This window comes from Tenrec ecaudatus, chromosome 16 (genome assembly GCF_050624435.1).
Source record: "Tenrec ecaudatus isolate mTenEca1 chromosome 16, mTenEca1.hap1, whole genome shotgun sequence".
Classification (NCBI taxonomy): Eukaryota; Metazoa; Chordata; class Mammalia; order Afrosoricida; family Tenrecidae; genus Tenrec; species Tenrec ecaudatus.
Window position 1 is genome coordinate 45,265,555 of NC_134545.1, and position 20,813 is coordinate 45,286,367.

The 20,813-nt window shown below is 41.2% G+C and overlaps 2 protein-coding genes and 2 pseudogenes across 2 annotated transcripts in view; 2 read left to right on the forward strand and 2 right to left on the reverse strand.

The window, feature by feature from the left end:
- The window catches only part of ADK (adenosine kinase), a 560,488-nt gene extending 559,917 nt beyond the window's left edge, over window positions 1–571 (reverse strand). Inside the window, exon 1 of the mRNA XM_075534682.1 lies at window positions 432–571. Coding sequence (XP_075390797.1) covers window positions 432–499 — 68 coding nt within the window. The 5' untranslated portion in view covers window positions 500–571. The remainder of the gene's footprint in view (window positions 1–431) is intronic.
- Window positions 572–1,033: 462 nt separating this feature from the next.
- Window positions 1,034–20,813, forward strand: part of AP3M1 (adaptor related protein complex 3 subunit mu 1) — a 28,472-nt gene continuing 8,692 nt past the window's right edge. Inside the window, exons 1-4 of the mRNA XM_075534683.1 lie at window positions 1,034–1,324; window positions 13,235–13,510; window positions 14,554–14,725; window positions 19,330–19,467. Of these exons, the coding sequence (XP_075390798.1) occupies window positions 13,238–13,510; window positions 14,554–14,725; window positions 19,330–19,467 (583 nt within the window). The 5' untranslated portion in view covers window positions 1,034–1,324; window positions 13,235–13,237. The remainder of the gene's footprint in view (window positions 1,325–13,234; window positions 13,511–14,553; window positions 14,726–19,329; window positions 19,468–20,813) is intronic.
- On the reverse strand, window positions 6,168–6,313 carry LOC142430140 (small nucleolar RNA U109; annotated as a pseudogene).
- LOC142429020 (nucleoside diphosphate kinase B pseudogene) lies at window positions 7,380–9,133 on the forward strand (annotated as a pseudogene).

Sequence of the window (20,813 nt, forward strand, 5' to 3'; positions counted from 1 at the left end):
AGTCTCTGCAAAAGTGCTGGCTTTCAGGGTGTGTGATGAAGATGGTCAAGGTGCCCTTCTGCCACAATGTCTACAAAACCCCCAAGAATTTGTCGGTCGCTGTCTTTTCCCCCAGACAACGCTGCAAGGGTTGGACTGGTCAGATCCTCCCAGGTCACCCCAGCCCAGGCCAGCACGTGGAGACTGCCCGCCAGTGGGCCGCTCTGATTGGCCAAGCTCAGCCGGAGCTAGCGGTGTTCTGGAACAGGCACGGCTAGGCTCCACACATTGAGTGGGCGCCCGTGGGGAAACCCAAGGTCGTTACCACGTGGGCAGCTCCTGAGCCGGTGGCCGGAGCTGGCCCCCGGCAGGCAGCACATAACCGTAGGGGCCTGAGCAACCCCACGTGGGCCCTGGCCGTCGGCACCCTCCCCGCGTCGGGCGGCGCTCACCTCAGAGCCCCCGACGCTTCCACCTTCAGTTTTTTGGGTTTGGGTTCCTCAGGCGCTGCCATCTTCATGCTCACTCCGCTAGGGCTCCGAAGCACACCCCACCCGCTCGGCTCGCCGGCTCCGCCCACCCTGGGAACCGCCGCCTTTTCTCCAAGCTAAGCCTCTCTCGGCTCCGCCCAGGCTCCGCCTCCCCGTCCGCAACCATTGGTTCCTTCCTGCGGTTTCACAGCCAGTCCCAACCCAGGGACGGATTACCCGGGCCCCACGCCCCAAAATGTAACTGTCACCCAGTTGGTGCTGGCTCATAGCGCCCTAGGGGCAGGGCAGAACTCCGTTAGTTTCCGAGAGACTCGGAAAGCCCTAGCTTCCGCCAAGCGGCTGGTAGTTCCGAACTTTAGACCTGGAAGCTAGCAGACCCACACGTAACCAGTACGCCACCAGGGCTCCTCAGGCCCCAAGCTTCCTTGTATTTATCAATCTTCAGTGAGCCATTTCACAGGTGTTTCACCTCAAGCGGTGCCTATCCTCCCTCATTGGTTAAGCCAGCACTGTCCCCGCCCCTTCTCGGCCGGCCTCCTCGCCGGTGGAGGAGTCCACACCGAGTCAGGCTGCTGCGGAGCGCCTGAATTCAGATGGTACGAAATCCCTAGTCTTCTAGAAACTGAGCGAACTAAAAGGTCTAGATTGTAAACCTCAAGAGACATCCTTACTATCGTTGACTGTATTCCCGATCATTTGATCTTTCCAATGCTACGGAGCTAGTGTCTGTGAAGCTCTTCATCAGGCAATCCCTGGGGCACTCCCTCGGCGGGGTCCTCACGGCCTTCTCAGCCGCCTCAGCCTTGGTCCGGAGAGGACCCGGCGCCGAATCACGACCGGGCCCAGGTGTCGGGGTGAGTGAGGGGCGGGAGGGGCTGCGGGCAGAACAGCTCGGCACCCGGGGGACAGGTTGAATAGTCGGGGCTCCGAGGCCCAGCTTGAGCTGCGGGGCGCGTGTGGATCTGTGGGGTGGGGCCTCGCCTCCGGGTTTTCCTGTCAGCAGGGCCGGAAGAGAGCGTGCATCAACGCCCGGGTTTTCAGGCCCTAGAAAGATTGAGGCTATTGGGGTCCCTCTCTGTGTCTGGCGCGGGGAAAAGTTACTGTCACCCACACTCAGTGGTGTCATCACACCGCCCCGGCTCGTCTGGAGAAACCGCCGCGGAAGCTGGGCGGACTTCCTGTTAGGCCGGGGGTGGATCCCAGGGAGGAGGGTGGTCGTCGGCCGTTGGTTGAGATGAACGAGGCAGTGGTGCTAAAGGGAATGAGCGTGGTGGCTGCTTGCATTTAGTGGGCTTGAGAATCCGAAACTGAAGTTGACTGAGAAGGTGGTGACACCACCCAATTGGGAGGCCTGCCCTTGAGTTTTGGGGGAGTTTGCAGTATATCGAGTTTGCAGTCATTCTTTTGGAGGTGATAGAAAGGTTGGTAAACAGGCATGAGAATTATACGAGGAAGAAATAAAGTAAGGCAAAAAGAAAAGGTGAAGTTTAAGTAAAGGTGAAGTAAAAGATAGTTGTTTGGGCGAAGGTTATCGGTTACTTCAAATGGTGTAAGGGTCAGAGGACTAAGTTGAACTCTGAGGAAGTCACTGGATATGATGACTTGTAAATTGGGGGCTATTGGTCAGAGCTATTTTAATAACCAGTGACTAGGTGGGAGACTACAAACAGACTAATCCATCATTTGGGGCCTGAAGAGCTCGGTGATGGCTGGGGCATGAGTGAGTTTATTTCAAGGAGTAGGTGACACATTGAAGATTCTAGGCAGAAAGCTAAGAAGCAATTTAATAAGATTGAAAGTTCAAGAGAGGAGTAAGACCCCAAAAGTGACAGAAGAAAGACAAGGGCGTAGGATTAATTATAGGAAGGAAAGGAGACGCTTTCAATTGATGTTCTAGGAAAACTAGAATGTATGCGTAAGTGAAAAATCACAAGAAAGCTTAGTGACATTTAATAGGAAAGAAGTCTTTACAACCGAATTATATGACTTGTAGCATTTTTAAACATTAAAACACCATGCATTTTAAACTTTGTTGCGGACTAGAGATTTTAAGTAGCCCGGTTGTACCTGGCATTTATAGAAAAGAGAAATATGACTCTTGGCCTGTTCAGATAGTTTCTCCCTACACAGTACTACCAGGGTGGTACACTACTAATGGAAAAGTTGGTGGTTTGACCCACCCAGCAACACCATGGAAGATTAGCTTGCTGATCTACTTCTGGGAAAATTACAGTCAAGAATACCCTATAGAGATCAGTTCTTCTCTGTAATACTTTGAACTGGAATCAGAGCAATGGCAGTGAGCATATTACATAGGGAACATAAACCTACATTTGTACCTTCTTGATGTCCTTATTCTTTCAATTGTCCCTTCTTCCCTATACTATCAGTCTTTTCCTCCTCTACTCATGCCTTTATTTCAGCACTAAATATTCTCCCTTCATTTTAGGAACTGCTCCCATTTCTTTTCTTCTTAATCTTCTCATCCATTTCACATTAAATTTCTTGAATGTATGAACTACTCTCCCTATCTTTTTTTTCTTCAATCCTTGCTATTCTCAACAAGCTTTAGTGGTACTGTAGAATGAACATTTGCCCCGCTAATCATAAGATCAGCAGTTCAGACCCACTATCCATTTCACATGATAAATATGAGATTATCTGCTCCTATAAAGATTTAGTCTCAGAAATTCTATATAGGGTCCCTAGGAATCCAAATCAATTAATGGTAGAAGGTTTGGGTTTTTATAGTTGCTGTTCACCACCACTTTAATCTGTCTTCTGTTTCCAGCATTCTATTGAACTACATTGAAACTACATGTAAAATCAGCTGTGTCCTTGATGAAGATTACTTCTTACAGGTTGAAAATGAGTTTGTACTCTTTTTATAAATCACAGATGCACATAACTACATAACAAATGTATTTAATATTTATACAGGGAAACTTTGAAGATGAAATTTCTAAAAAGCCCCTTTTTTTAACAATTTATTGGGGCTCATACAATTCTTATCACAGTTCATACATATACATACATCAATCGTATAAAGCACATCTGTACAGTCTTTGCCCTAATCATTTTTTTCTCCTCTTTTTTTACATTTTATTAGGGACTCATACAACTCTTATCACCATCCATACATATACATACATCAATTGTATAAAGCACATCCATACATTCCCTGCCCCAATCATTCTCAAGGCATTTGCTCTCCACTTAAGCCCCTTGCATCAGGTCCTCTTTTTTTTCCCCCCCCTCCCCTTTTCCCCCTCCCTCATGTGCCCTTGGTAATTTATACATCGTTATTTTGTCATATCTTGCCCTATCCGGAGTCTCCCTTCCCCCCTTCTCTGCTGTCCCTCTCCCAGGGAAGAGGTCACATGTGGATCCTTGTAATCAGTTCCCCCTTTCCAACCCACACACCCTCCACGCTCCCAGCATCGTCCCTCACACCCTTGGTCCTGAAGGTATCATCCACCCTGGATTCCCTGTACCTCCAGCCCTCATATGTACCAGTGTACAGCCTCTGCCCTATCCAGCCCTGCAAGGTAGAATTCGGATCATGGTAGTTGGGGGGAGGAAGCATCCAGGATCTGGGGGAAAGCTGTGTTCTTCATCGGTACTACCTCACACCCTAATTAACCCATCTCCTCTCCTAAACCCCTCTATGAGGGGATCTCCATTGACCGACACTTGGGCCTTGGGTCTCCACTCTGCACTTCCCCCTTCATTTAATATGGCATATATATATACATATATACACATACATATATACATATACACATATATACACATACATACACACATCTTTTTTTTGCATGATGCCTTATACCTGGTCCCTTGGCACCTCGTGATCACACTGGCCAGTGTGCTTCTTCCATGTGGGCTTTTTTGCTTCTGAGCTAGATGGCCGCTTGTTCACCTTCAAGCCTTTAAGACCCCAGACACTATCTCTTTTGATAGCCGGGCACCATCAGCTTTCTTCACCACATTTGCTTATGCACCCATTTGTCTTCAGCGATCCTATCATGGAGGTGTGCAGTCAATGATATGATTTTTTGTTCTTTGATGCCTGGTAACTGATCCCTTTGGGACCACTTGATCACACAGGCTGGTGTGTTCTTCCATGTGGACTTTGTTGCTTCTGAGCTAGATGGCCGCTTGTTTATCTTCAAGCCTTTAAGACCCCAGTCACTATCTCTTTTGATAGCCGGGCACCATCAGCTTTCTTCACCACATTTACTTGTTCACCCACTTTGGCTCCAGCCGTTGTGTCGGAAGAGTGAAAAGGCCCCTTCTTACTGCTGTTGTGTCAATTCCAACTCATAATGCCCCTATAGGACATTATGGGTTTCCATGATTGTAACTACTTTCTCCAGAGGAGTGGCTGGTGGTTTCAAACTGCTGACCCTGTGGTTAGCAACCCAACAAATAATTATTACACCACCAGGGCTTCCTCTAAAATAAATACATACATACTAACTAACATCCTTTAAGGGACAATCATGAAAAGGAGCTTGAGGAACTGTTAAATTAATAGGCTTTAGTTTTTCCAGTAAGTTTACCTCTTGGATCCATTTAACAGTGTTTACCTCTCCATTTTCCTGGAATCACACTAGCATTCTAGTTATTAAAATCCACATATTTCCTGCCTCTTTAGCTATATCTTTTTAAAACCACTTCCTTGACTCACTGACTACTCAAATGCCAAAGTCCCTTCTATAAGGCCTCTTATTACTGATCACTTTTTATCTGTGTAACATCACCCATCACAAATACAGATGTCATGAACAGAAAATCCTCACTGTGTAACCACTGAGCCACTAAGGTTCCTTGAGTCACATTACACAGGAGTGAAACCCTGTTTCATCTTCTTTCACCTAATCTTTATTCAGACATACACATTTCTTTAGGCTTTTCCTTTTTCTCTGTCTCTCCTGTCAGCACTGTAGTCCAGACCATATCAGCATTTATCTCCTACATTATACATTTTCCCTCTTAACCAGTTTCCATAGTACAGTTAATGTAATATTAATACAAATGTAAAATCTTATCACAGTTGAGTTTTTGTTCCTGGATGGTCTTGAGTTTTTGTTCCTGGATATGACCTGACATCCACCTCTCCCCCATTTATTCTTTTTGTGTGTCTCAAAAGAGATACTTCCACCTTCCAGCTTGATTTTTTTTTTCAACTTGATTTTTTATTTTTTTAATTGAATTAGCTTTGTGTTCTCTGCCAGTTAAAATAACTGGTGGAAATTTTTCCATGAAAGAATTTTATCGTCAGCTTAAGAGAATAAATAGAATTCTGTGTCTAAAATAAAGAGACTACAAAGGGACTTTAAGAACAAGCATTTTTTTTAGAATGTATAATAGAGCCTTGGTGACACAGTTAAGTACTCAGCTACTAACACAAAGGTATGGTGTGAAGCCACACAGCAATTGTGTAGGAGAAAAATATGGAGATGTGCTTCTGTGAAGACTACTGCCAAGAAAACCTTTTGAAGTAGTTCTACTCGGTCACATAGGATCACTACAAGTCAATATTGACTGGACAGCGCCTAACAACTTTAACATTGTGGCAGTGGAATACCACAGAAACAAGTAAACTATAATTGTTTTGTGATCAGTGTTTTAAGAACGCATCCTATATCAGCTGTTGTAAATATAATTTTTGCCCTACATAATTTTTTTTTCTTGTGTAAGAGAAATATACTATTACTCAACCTCTACTGTAAGGTTGGTAGCCCTGAGAACTCCTTTATTAATGTAGCATGTTATGGATGTCTTTTTGCTCCTAATGGAATGCCCTACATAATTTATTAAACTTTCTCAGCATGAAAACTAGAACACTGCATATGTACAAATGCGTTTGACAAAATGTATGTGATAAGAATTTATGAGCCCCCAATAAAATAATTTTTAAAAGGGATATCAAATGATAAGGTATAAAATTTTAGCCACTGCATCTGTAATAATAAACTTTCCAATGCATTCTGCATGATAGCAAGACTGTTCCACATTCCTGGTCAATGTACACTGATTTATGAGAAGAGATAAATGAAGTAAAGATATCCCAACTACTAAAAAAAACTGAAATAAAACTAGAACACTAATTTTTCCTTTTAAATTGTAAGTTCAGACATCACATGTAGCTGTATTACTTCAATATGGAAGCCAATAGCCATATGTGGTTATTTGAATAAGTTACAGTTTCAGTCCCTTAGTTATACTATATGTTTCAAATGCACGTGTGCCTACTAGCTCTATGGCAGCAGTTCTCAACCTGTGGATTGCGATCCTTTTGGGGGTCGAACAACCCTTTCACAGGGGTCGCCCGATTCATAGCAGTAGTAAAACTGCAGTTATGAAGTAGCAACGAAAATAATTTTGTGCTTGGGGGTCACCACAACATGAACTTTATTAAAGGGTCGTGACATTAGGAAAGTTGAGAACCACTGCTCTACAGTATTAAATAGTGCAAATAAATATAGGTCAATCCTATTCAGTAATACAGTATAAGAATGTGTTCCTAATCATTAATTTCTTAAGCAGGTAAGAGCAGGAACTCAGGATTCAAGTAGATCGGCTTTTGAATCCTAAGTCTGACACTGTGTTATCTTAGACAACTAACTCCTCTAAGACTTAACTATAAAATGAGGATAAGAATAGATTTATAGCAGAATTATGAAGAATAAACAAGATGATGTAGGTGAAATATACTCTGATCCACAGTAAGTACTCAATGCACTTTACATAGTACTCATTTGCCCTTCTCTTCCTGGTATCGCTACTCATTATTGGTCCTGAGGGTTTATCTGTCCTGGATCCCCTATGTTTCTAGCTCTTACCTGTACCCGTATACATGCTCTGGTCTGGCCAGATTTGTAAAGTAGAATTGGGGTCATGATAGTGTCGGGGAGGAAGCATTAAAGAACTTGAGGAAGAAGATAGGAATAGAAGGAAAATTCCTCAATATTATACAAGCTATATATGAAAAACTAACAGCCAACGTGGTAGTGAATGGAGAAAAGATGAAAACAATTCCACTGAAAAAGAGGACGAGTCCTGTCTCCGCTGCAGCTCGCACCTCCTGCTGCCCCCTCCGCCGCCTGACTCGCACCATGGCCAACAGTGAGCACACCTTCATTGCCATCAAGCCGGACGGCGTGCAGCGCGGGCTGGTGGGCGACATCGTCAAGCGCTTCGAGCAGAAGGGCTTCCGTCTGGTGGGCATGAAGCTCGTGCAGGCCTCCGATGAACACCTGAAGCAGCACTACGAGGACCTGAAAGACCGCCCCTTCTTCCCAAGGCTGGTGAAGTACATGAACTCGGGGCCAATTGTGGCCATGGTCTGGGAGGGGCTGAATGTGGTGAAGACGGGCCGGGTGATGCTGGGAGAGACCAACCCAGCGGATTCCAAGCCAGGTACCATCCGGAGGGGACTTCTATATTCAAGTTGGCAGGAACATCATTCACGGCAGTGACTCTGTCAAGAGCGCCCAGAAAGAGATCCGCCTCTGGTTTAAGCTGGAGGAACTTGTGGACTACAAGTCTTGTTGCCATGACTGGATCTACGAGTGAGAGGCGGACAAAGCAGTCCCATCCACGTGGGCCCGTTGGCACTGTGCCTGTCCTGTGTACAGCTCTTCTTCTGGGGTTGGAAGCAGTAGGATTGATGTCCTCTCTCCTTCCAAAGCACGCTGACCAGTGAAATAAAGTCGTTGGAGGGAAACAAAAAAAAAAAAAAGAAAAGGGACGAGACAGGAGGCCCCTTGTCCCCACTCCTATTTAACATCGTGCTGGAATATAAGACAAAGAAAAGGCATCAAAGGTATTCATGTGGGAAAGGAAGAGGCCAAATTATCATTATTCGCAGACGATATGATTCTATACATCAAAAATGCCCTAAACTACACAAGTGGAGTGTTGGAAGCAATAGAGGAGTATGGCAGAGTGGCAGGATACAAGATCAATAAACAGAAGTCTAGCGGACTGCTCTACACATCAGATAAGATCACAGAAGAGACTATTTAAAAAGTAGTACCCTTTATAATAGCGAAGCACAAATTGAAATATCTAGGGATATACCTGACTAAAAAAATGAAAGATTTGTATGAGGAAAATTATAAAACACTACTACAGGAAACCAAGAGTGACCTCAACAAATGAAAGAACATCCCATGCTCGTGGATTGACAGACTCGATATAGTAAAGATGTCAGTTCTGCCCAAGGCACTATATAAGTTCAATGCTATCCTGATATGAATACCACCATCCTTCTTCAAAGAATTGGAAAAACTGATTACCAACTTCATATGGAGGGGGAAGAAGCCCAGAATTAGCAGAGAACTCCTCAAGAAGGACAAAGTGGGAGAGCTTGCTCTACCTGACTTTAGCACTTATAAGGCAACAGTAGTCAAAACAGTGGTATAACTACAGATATTCAGGCCAATGGAAAATAGCTGACGACCCAGAAATAAAAACATCAGCTCTGATCAGACATGTCCCTCTCCCTGAGCTGCAGCTTCAGTGGCATCCTCAGAAGTAAATTCTTCTGGTCCACGTTGCTGGGATTGGGGCTGAGCCCATTGGCTCCCCTCTCCATAGCATTATAAATGAGGTGGAGTGCAGAGTGGAGACCCAAAGCCCATCTGTAGTCAGCTGGACATCCCCTTACAGAAAGGTCGCAGGGAGGAGATAAGCCAGTCAGGGTGCAGGGTAGCCACGATGAAACATACAATTTTCCTCTAGTTCTTACATGCTCCCCACACCCCACCCCCACTATCATGATCCCAATTCTACCTTACAAATCTGGTTAAACCAGAGGATGTACACTACTACAGATAGGAACGGGAAACAGGGAATCCAGGACAGGACCTTTTGGACCAGGGCTGAGAGTGGTGATACCAGGAGGGTGGAGGGAAGGTGGGGTAGAAAGGGGGAACCTATTACAAGGATCTACATATAACCTCCTCCCTGAAGGATGGACAACATAAAAGTGGGTGAAGGGAGACGTCAGATTGTAAGATATGACAAAATAAATTATCAAGGGTTCATGAGGGAAGGGTAAAGGGGAGGGAGGGGAAAAATGAGCTGATATCAGGGGCTGAAGTAGAAAGCAAATGTTTTGAGGATGATGGCAACAAATGTACAATGTGCTTGACACAATGGATGGATGTATGGATTGTGATAAGAGTTGTACAAACCAAAAAAAAAGATGAAAAAGAAAAAAAAAGTTGTACAAACCCCAGTGATTAAAAAAGAGAGAGAACTTGAGGACAGTTGTCTGTTTCCTTGGTGCTATATTGTACCCTGACTGGTGTGTCTCTTCCTTGTGACCCTTCTGTAAAGGGATATCCAATTGTCCACAGATGGAATTTGGGTCTCCACTCCACAATCACTCTCATTTACATTGATATGATGCCTAATACTTAATCCCATCAAGACTTCGTGATCACACAGACTTGTGTGCTTCTTCCATGTGGGCTTGGTTGCTTCTCAGCTAGATGGTCACTTGTTTATCTTCAAGCTTGTAAGACCCCAGACTCTATATCTTTTAAAAGCTGGCCACCATCAGCTTTCTTCACCACATTTGCTTATTTACCCATTTTGTCTTCAGCGATGGGAAGGTGAGCATCATGGAATGCCAGGTTATTAGAACAAAGTGTTCTAATTGAGGAAGTACTAATTGAGAGAGTACTTGAGTAGAGGCCCAATGCCCATTTGCTACTTTAATGCTTAACATATAAATAGATCTAAATATAGACCTATTTCCCTGTTACATATAAATATATTTACATATATAGATACCTGTATTTAGTCCTCTACAAATGTCCTTTGCCTCCTAGTTATTTCCTCTATTTCCTTTTATTTTCCTTTTGTCCTACTATCATGTTCGGCCTTCATTCGGGTTTCGGTAATTCCTCTTGGCTACATTTCCCATGATAAAGCCCCACCAGGCCTCCTAGACCCTTCTTGCCATCAATTTTAGATCACTTGTTGTTACGTTGTCCATGGATTGGTTGACATCCCCCTTCCTTTCCCTGTCTGACTTACCTGCTCCTATAAAGATGTACAGCCTCAGAAACCTTTTGTTGGAATTGACTCAAAGACGATAGTGTGCTTTTGTTTGTCCTATAAATATAGGTGTACATAAATGTATATAAATACGTCCTATATGAATAAACAAGAATGAACCCCACCAAAAGAAAACTGAATTCCCCTTCCCAAGCAATATAGTTAATTTTTTTTTTTTTACAAAACAACCTTATCACCTTCAAAGTACTCTCCATTACAGTTATTACATTTGTAAAATCTGCAATTTCATTCTTGGAAATATTTTTCAAACTCATTTGCTTGGATGTCCTTCGTTTTTTTCTTCACCTCTTCTCCATTGTGAAATCACTGCCATTTCATGTCCCTCTGCCTTTGTTGAAACAAAAAGAAGTCACACAAAGCAAGGTCAAATGAGTAAGGTGGGGCAAGAGAGGCATGCTGTTTTTTGCCAAAAACTAGCACACTGAGATGGCTGCTTGTCGTGGTGGCAAAATGAGTCCCCGTCTGCCATAATCAGGCCTTTTTGTCACACACTGTTAAGCTATCTTTCCAGAACATCTAAATAGAAAGCTTGATTAACAGTCTGACCTGGTGGAATGAACACCAAGTGCACTCCAGAACAAGGTTTGTCATTACTCAACATTTCGCCTTTTTGAAACAAGTAAACCACTCATACACTTGAGTTTTTCCCGTAGCCCTGTCCTAGTAAGCTCTGTTTAACATCACAACAGTTTCTGTTGCATTTTTCCCCAGCAGGAAACAAAATTTCACAGCTGCATGCTGTTCTCTTAAATAGGCCATTATGAAAAACAAGGTTCAGGCAAAACTGCTTTTAGGAAAAAAATTATTGTGACTAGAGAGAACCTTCCCAGGTACACTAACTCAGAGCGAGTTGCTGGATGCTCACTGAGTGGGTAGGGGTATGCATACTACAAAAGTTCCACCCGGTGGAGCTTTCTTTCATTTTTTTGAGGTACCTCCTCAAATATGCACATATATCCTATTTGGAAAAAAGATCCCAATGATTCCACTAAACTACGAAATAAATTCCAAGGATAAATATCTTGGCCATGAGATATAATCCTTTATATAAGTTACATCACTCTAGCACTCTGTTTAATAATATTTTGTTGAGGATTTTTAGTATAAAAGATACTGATCTATAGCTTTCTTATGAAGTCTTCATCTGATATTGGGGTCAAAGTAATATAAACTTACTTTTTGAATTATGATCTGTGGTGGTCTTCGATCTTGAGCCCAAACTATCCTGAACAATCGTTTTACTAGTGAAAAAAGGTCTGTCTTGAACATTCTGCCCTTCTATGAACTATCTATATGGAATCAAGTTGACAACATTGGTATGAAATAGAACTTTAGAGGAACAAAGCGGGTGAACAAGCAAATGTGGTGAAGAAAGCTGATGGTGCCCGGCTATCAAAAGATATAGCGTCTGGGGTCTTAAAGGCTTGAAAGTAAAGAAGTGGCCATCTAACTTAGAAGCAACAAAGCCCACATGGAAGAACACACCAGCCTGTATAATCACATGGTTCTGAAGGAATCAGTTATCAGGCATCAAAGAACAAAAAATCATATCACTGAGTGCACACCTCCAGGATACGATCGCTGAAGACAAATGGGTGCGTAAGCAAATGTAGCCAAGAAAGCTGATGGTGCCCGGCTATCCAAAGAGATTGCGTCTGGGGTCTTAAAGATTTGAAGGTAAACAAGTGGCCATCTAACTCAGAAGCAACAAAGCCCACATGGAAGAAGCACACCAGCCTGTGCAGCAATCACGAGGTGTCAAAGGGATCAGGTATAAGGCATCATCAGAACAAAAAAAATCTTACCATAGTGAATGAAGTGGGGAATGCAGAGTGGAGACCCAAAGCCCATTTGTTGGCCACTAGAGATCCCCTTGCATAGGGGTCTAGGGGAAGAGATGAGTCAGTCAGGGTGTGATGCAGCACTGATGAAGAATACAGCTTTCCTCCAGTTCTTAAATGCTTTCCCCCCGCCCCCAACTATCATAATCCGAATTCTACCTTGCAAGTCTGGATAGAGCAGAGGATGTACACTGGTGGCACAGGGAATCCAGGGCGGATGATACCTTCAGGACCACGGGTATGAGTGGCAATACTGGGAGGGTAGAGGGAGAGGGGGTTGGAAAGAGAGAACCGATTACAAGGGTCTACGAGTGACCTCTTCCCTGGGGGAACGGACAACAGAAAAGGGGGTGAAGGGAGACGTCGGACAAGGCAAGATATTACAAAATAATGATTTATAAATTATCGAGGGCTCATGAGGGAGGGGGAACCAGAGAGGGAGGGGAAAAAAAGAGGACCTGATGCAACGGGCTTAAGTGGAGAGCAAATGCTTTGAAAATGATAAGGGCAAAGAACGTACAGATGTGCTTTACACAATTGATGTATGTATGGATTGTGATAAGACTTGTATGAGCCCCTAATAAAATGTTTAAAAAAGAAAAGAACTTTAGAGGGGCAGAGGGTTTATTTTAATGGTGATAGAACAACTTAGCAAAGGAGAGTGGGAATGCTACATAACTCAAAGAATGTGTTCAGTGTTACTTAGTTCATGTGTAAACTGTTAAATTGATGTATGTTTTGCTGGGTGTTTTCTTAGCAAAATAATTAAGGTTTAAGGAATACTTTTTTGGTGTATAATAAATTTAAACTTTCTCCCCACAGAAAATGATCCACAGCTTATTTCTCATAAACTGCTCCGGTGACATATTTTTAGAGAAACACTGGAAGAGTGTTGTAAGTCAGTCTGTCTGTGATTACTTCTTTGAAGCTCAGGAGAAAGCTGCTGATGTTGAAAATGTACCACCCGTCATTTCAACACCTCACCACTACCTCATCAGCATCTACCGGGATAAGCTCTTCTTCGTGTCTGTCATACAGACTGAAGTGCCACCTCTTTTTGTCATTGAATTCCTGCATAGAGTTGCTGACACTTTCCAGGTTAGTTATACCTCAAACCTATGGAAGTTCAATTATCCAAGTTATTTGGAGAGGGTGGAAAAAAGTACATTACATGCATACCTTGTTTAATTTTGCTTCACTTTATTGCCCTTCATGGATAATTGAATTTTTTACCAATTGAAAATGTATGGCAAATCTCACGCATTTTTGCAATTCTCACAGTATTTCAAACTCACAAAATGCTATTGCACATTTAATAGACTATAATATAGTGTTAACATGCACTGGGATACAAACCAAAAACAATCACATTATTGCAATGTTTGCTTTGCCTCAGTGTTCACACATTATATTCTTCATTTACAGAGTTTTTTTATATATAGTCTCTTTCAAATAAAGTGAAATTCACAAGCCCTTTATTCTAGGGTATGTAGTATTCATAAGGAACTATATTAGGAAGCATTTTAGGGAAAATTTGTATGTGTAATGGTATAAGAAAACTTTTTCTTGGTCATGAATTCTCTTCATAATTACATTTTGTTAGTTTCAATTTTTGCTTCTTAAATATACCAAAGAAGTTACAGGCCATTTATGTCAGCTAATCAGGATGATTAAAATGTATAGGTCACACATTCTTGTTTAATATCTCAATATACTTCCTGTATCATATATATAATGCAAATTCAATTCTCCATTTGTCAAAATATGAAGAAGCTATTGAGTGATAATAATATAGAGGACTGTAAAGACTTTTTCCCTTTTATAGGTACTCACATCCTAAAGAGTAAATTATGCTAATCTGAGTTTTTCCTTTCAAAATGTATTTAGTAAGCCTTTGTTCCTTCCAGAGAGCCCTGGTGGTATAGTGGTTTGACTGCAAAGTCAACAGTTCAAAACCACCAGCCACTCCTCAGAAAAAAGATGAAGCTTTCTATTCTCACAAAGAATTACAGTCTGGAAACCCACGGGGGCAATTCTACCCTGTCCGATAGGTTGCTATAAATTGGAATTGACTGGATTGCAGTGAGTGTTGAGGATTTGGTTGTGCCTTCTATTTTGCAATGTTTTGTATATTTTCTAAGGACTACTTTGGTGAGTGTTCAGAGGCTGCAATTAAGGATAATGTGGTCATAGTGTATGAGCTCTTGGAAGAAATGTTAGACAATGGATTTCCACTGGCTACTGAATCCAACATTTTGAAAGAACTGATTAAGCCACCAACAATTTTACGTTCTGTCGTCAATTCTATTACAGGTAAGGTGAAAAGTATCCCATTAAGAACTGAACACTCAAAAAGTTATAAGCAATTAATTTTTGGTTGTTAAGTGATACATACACCAGTTAATTCAGTTTGACTGGAATTTAAAGTTTATGATAATGTTAAAATTAATATACTTAAATTTTCATAGAAACTATGTCCCTTTTTTAACAAGCAAATTCCTATGAAATGTTATATGCAACTGTATTATCTACTATTGTAAACTCCTCTCCAGTGCATTGGCCTGAAAAAATGGGGCAAGACAAACCTGTAATAAGTATCACTCAGCAGCCCTGTATTCTCTGTACAAAACTAGGTATCAGAAGAAAATCATAGAAAGGTTAGAGATCATTCCTTAAAATGTGCACTCAGGGGGAGAGAACAGAACAAAAATTTTAAGGTAAATAACACAGTAAGATGTTTTAAAGCCATCCCATATTTCATAGATAATGTAGTGACATGAAGTACACGTAATGTTAAAACAAAATCATAAAAATTTGTTCTTAATTATATACAGGGAAAAAACCTCTAAAATGTTTACAGTGATTATCCCCAGCTATGAAATTGTTACCTTTATTCGTGCAGTTTTGATTTTTCCATATGAATATATATTTTATAGTCAGAAAAAGTACTAAAATACAGAATAAAGCAAAATTGACATTCATAAGGTAATATAAAATTTAAGGATGAAGTAATCCCTCTTATGTTGGAGTAGGTGGGCCCATGACAAGAATCATTGCAATTAAGTAAGAAAGAGATAAATGAGAGCCCTATTTGTAGATGGAATTGGATGAAGAAAAGTACATACAAAATGAGTAGTACACAGGAGGTTGCTTTTATGATGAATTAAAAAATAAAATAGACCACTTGTCTGTCAGTCATACTGTAGTGGCTTTTTTGTTACTGTGGGAAAATTTTAAAGGGCAGTTCAAAAAGGGAAAGTAAAATATTATAATGAAATGTAAAAGTACTTAAGAGTTAGAAAACCAGAAAGGAAGAGCACACTTAGGACATCTTAAACTGAAAGAACTCAAGAAGAAGAAAAAAAAAAGCCTCAAATCAAAATACTAAAGGATTCTAAGGGCAATACATTGAAAACTGCAGGAAGTATCCAAAAAAGATGGCAAGAAAAAGCAGTCATTATACCAAAAGTAATTAGTTGACATTCTACCAATTCAAGAGGTAAATTATGAACAAGAACCAATGGTGTTGAAAGAAATCCAAGCTACACTTAAAGCATTAGCCAAAAGCAAGGCTCCAGGAATTGATGGAATACCAAATAAAATGTTTCAACAAGCTGATGAAGCACTGGAAGCACTTTCTCATCAATGCCAAAAAATTTGGAAGATACCTACTTGGTCAACTGACTGGAAGAGATTCACATTTGTGCCCATTCCAAAAACAGGTGACTCAACAGAATGCTCAAATTATAGAACATTATCATTGATGTCACATACAAGTAAAATTTTTCTGAAGAGCCTCCAACAACAGTTGCAGTGTCGTACATGACAGGGAACTACCAGAGGTTCAGGCCGGATGCATAGAGGACATGGAACAAGGGGTGTCATTGCTCACATCAGTCCAAAAGAAAGCAGACAATAATAGAAACTGGAACAAATTGAAATTCAATCAAAAGGGAAAACATAGTCTGTTAAACTGTAACAACTCTAGCTGCAGTAGTGCACTTAGATCCCTAGTCAGTGGCTGAGGAGTTCAGTGGAGGCTAATCCACCTAGGGACTCTGCAAGTGAGTTTTGAGCTTTAACTCTCGTCCAAAGCCTGCTGTAAAGTGGGTGCTCAGAGTTTGAGCCTTACTACAATTCCCTCCTGTGATTTTTACATTTCATTATTTACAGTCCTTGGGTCACAAAGGCTGGTTTATTCCTTCATTGTGGATATAGCTGACACATCACTTTGATGGCTGCTTATTTTAAGTCAATCCTTTAAGATGCTATTCTTGTTTTTTAAGATGCTATTCTTAAGAAAGGATAAAAAGCAGGTGCCATCTGCTTTCTTCACCACACTTGGCTGTAGCACCCATATCTTCAGTGATTACTTAATGAGGGAAAGGAATGAGCAGGGGCACATCATAACAACTAATTGTTCTTAGAATAGAGCTTAGAATTAAGTGCAAGGTCAAAATACATTGGTATCTCTAAAGTTTGTATATATCCCTGGTGCTAGTATTATCAGCTTGTTGAGGAATAATTCAAGTAACCTCTTGAGGCAGTAAATTTTTACAGAAGTACTTTGCCTAGTCTTTCTCCCCAGGAGCAACTGGTGGGTTTTGGTTACAGGCCTTTTAGTTTACAGCCCAATGTTTAGCTCACATACTACCAGAGTTCCTTTAGGTTGAGTAGTAAGAGAGAAATTTTTAAGGAAAATAGAGGAAGTTCTTGAATCCTAAGCTAAATATTCCATTTTTTTTAATGCAGGAAACATTCAAGATTTTGAACAGGTTATAATTCAGGTTCAGAAATCACTCAGGATACATTCTTTTCTTAGAAGCTCCCACAGACATGCTTCTTTCTGGCCTTCACCTCTTACTTAGCTTCTCAATTCCATAGCCCTTCAGCCTCTGCCTGGCTTGGGCAATTGTTAACCAAGCTCTTTTATGCTATGCCTATAAGTCAAAAGTACTCTATTAAGAACTACAGGAGTTGGCAAACTTAGCTCCACCAATTGTCTGAAAGCATCCCATTCTACCATCAAGCCTCTTGCCTGAAGGTCCAGAAATATGCCATGCTACCTCCTGCTTGTCTCCTAATTCTGCTCCCACCATTTCTCTGATACTACTTCACACCACCACAGCAAGGGGTTATAATTCTGTCTCCTGGGTCAGCTGGCTCAATACAGGAATTTCAGGTTTAGAGAACATGCACATTGTCTTTCCTTCCTTGGTGATAGTGAGATGACATATTTCACCTCCCTGATGGTTCATTTTAAGCATAGCAGGATGGCAAAACTGACCAATTTCATAGACTATATTTGCATGTCCTTGCTCCCAGGCACCCACCCCCCCAATACACACACAAGTGCACCCTATGCCTTATTTATTTTAGTAGCACACTAAGTAGCCCTGGTAGCACTTTAGGTTAGACTTTGGACAGCCAATTCAAACCTCCAGCCATTCAATTTAGTCTTCTCAACCTAGAAATTTACTGTTAAAAAGGCCAATTTTATGAAACCCGGGAAGCTGGTGCTGGTTCTGGTGATGCTTCTCTGGATGCAAAGCCATCATGAAGAACGTTGATGACGGCTCCTCGGACTGCCTTTACAGCCTTGCTGGAATTGAATCTTATCCCCACAATGTGTCAGCTGCCATGGGCAAGAAGTCAAAGACCAAGTCTTTTGTAGTGGTTTATAATCACCTTATGTCCACAGGGTACTCCATGGACATCCCCTTGGACAAAACTGTCGTCAACAAAGACGTCTTCAGAGAGTCTGCTCTTAAGTACAAGGCCCAGCAGGAGGCCAAGCTCAGATTTGAGTAGAGGTACAAGATAGGCAAAAGCAAATGGTTCTTCTAGAAGTGGCAGTTTTAGATCTTATTTGGTTAGACATAAAAAATAACTCTAAAATCCCTTTATCTGACTGCTACTTGTTTGATTAAACTTATAAAAGGAACATTGCTGGAATAAGACCTTGGGTGGTGGGTGAAGGACTGAGCAACCAAAATAAAGGTTAGACCTATCTTTGAGACTTGAGGGGAGGAAAAGACTTAACTGTCTCAGACACCCTGTATAGGGTCTCTGAATCAGAACTGAGTCAATTACATTGACTATCCCTGGGTTTGCCACAATCATCTCATTTGCATAGCCCTACCGAGTCATTGGATGGAAGTTGCAAAGACTGAATAAATGGGCTATATTAAGTAATTCACTGAGCCCCAAACAACAATTGTGATTGCCAATAAATGTTGATATTAGTTGAGTTTGGTCATAGGGAGATAAATTATTTGGATAGATGAAGTTTTCTGAACTTTCTTTGTTAAAATATATTACTTTAGAAATGAAAATATAAATTAACAAAAATGTTAACTATGTCACATCTCAGGGATGTGTTTTAGACAACCAGAATTATTTTCAGACTTGCTTCAGAATTTACCAGGAAATTAGCTAGGTGTTGAACATTAGCCCTATTTCATATGAATGGGTATGGTAACCGTAAAATGGAAAAAAAGCCAGGGTATGTTTTTTTCCTATTACTCCACTGAGGCCTGCTTGGCATAATCTCATGTAGAATTAAGCTGACTACCTAAGGACTTAATGACTCTGTATTCGCCGTGGGTAAAACAACCATCCTATATATTTATCAGTAAACAAGATGAGGTTCTGTTGTCCAGTCAATGGAATTAGGTTAGGCTTATGTTAACACAAGCAGAAGATAAGTAAATGAATATAACCTGGTTTGGCAAGTAGACAGAAGTTCACATGACTGATTTTTGTCTTACAAAAATTTAATTGTGTTAGTTTTGGTATATCTTAGTAATTCTCCTGGAAACCATAAATGCAAATAAGAAAACTCCAAATATTGAAGAAGTTGCTAATACACTCAACATGTTATGTATCAACTTTACTTTTCCCTTATTGGTTTCTAGGCAGTAGTAATGTTGGGGACACACTCCCCACTGGGCAGTTGTCCAACATTCCATGGAGGCGAGCAGGAGTAAAGTACACAAACAATGAAGCCTATTTTGATGTTATTGAAGAGATAGATGCAATTATAGATAAATCAGGTAATTATATGTGGTATTATTTGGGGGAAACAATTCAGCGGACAGAAACTGAAAATAAAATTGAAAAACTCTTGGCCATGTGCAGAAAGGCATTCACTTTCCTGTGATTTAAAATCTTATTATTTTTCCCAGAGGCTGCATATCTTTATAACTACTAGTTGAGATCTGCAAAACATTTGTGAAGGAGATCTCATGCTGCCTGACTTTTAGCCAATCATGACTATGTATATCTCTCTCTTCCCATGTATTCATTCTGACTTACTGAGCACCTACCATATATCAAAAGGAGCCCTGGTGGCACAGTGGTTAAACACTTAGCTGTTAGCCAGAAGTGTGGTGGTTTCAACCCACCACAGCAACTCCACAGGATCTGTTCCAATCAACATCACAGCCTAGAAAACTGTGAGGCAGTTTTGTTCCTGTCACAGTCTGTTCTTAGGAGTTGAAAACCTTCTTGGCACTGTATACCAGACTTATGTGAAACACTTTAGTCTAGAGAGCTTTTTAACCAGATAAAAGGAAGATTCTTTATTACAATCACTTTTATTATTGAAAATATCTAGCCTAGCCTTTATACGGTATACATAAGGAAACTGAGGCCCAGTAGGAATAGATAACCTGCTGGAGGTTACCAGCTACTTCATGTAATGCAAAAGTTATTACAAATTATAGCCAGTGTCTTTTTAGTGCCCTTTTGATTTAACTTTATAGAATAGATCATGACTCCTATGTATACTTTAAGTTCAATAATAAGCAGGTAGTTATTGCCCAGTTTGAAGGAAACCATTTTGATTTTCCATAGAATAAATCTTGTTTAAACCAGAATTAGCCCAGTGGCACTCAGTGAAGCAACTGGCGTATTGAATTTGGTCTCCAGTAGACGAACATATTTGCTCTTAGTGACTGATTTATCTATTTAGAGAGCATGTTTTTTAAACATTTTATTAGGAGCTCATACAACTATTATCACAATCCATATATACATACATCAATTGTATAAAGCACATCTGTACATTCTTTGTCCTAATCATTTTCAAAGCATTTGCTCTCCACTTAAGTCCTTTGCATCAGGTCCTCTTTTTTTTCCCTCCCTCCTCGCTCCCCCCTCCCTCATGAGCCCTTGATAATTTATAGATTATTATTTTGTCATACCTTGTCCTATCCGGCGTCTCCCTTCACCCCCTTCTCTGTTGCCCGTCCCCCAGGGAGGAGGTCACATGTAGATACTTGTAATCGGTTCCCCCTTTCCAACCCACTCACCCTCTACTCTCCCAGTATTGCACCTCACACCCCTGGTCCTGAAGGTATCAACCACCCTGGATTCCCTGTGCCTCCAGCTCCTATCT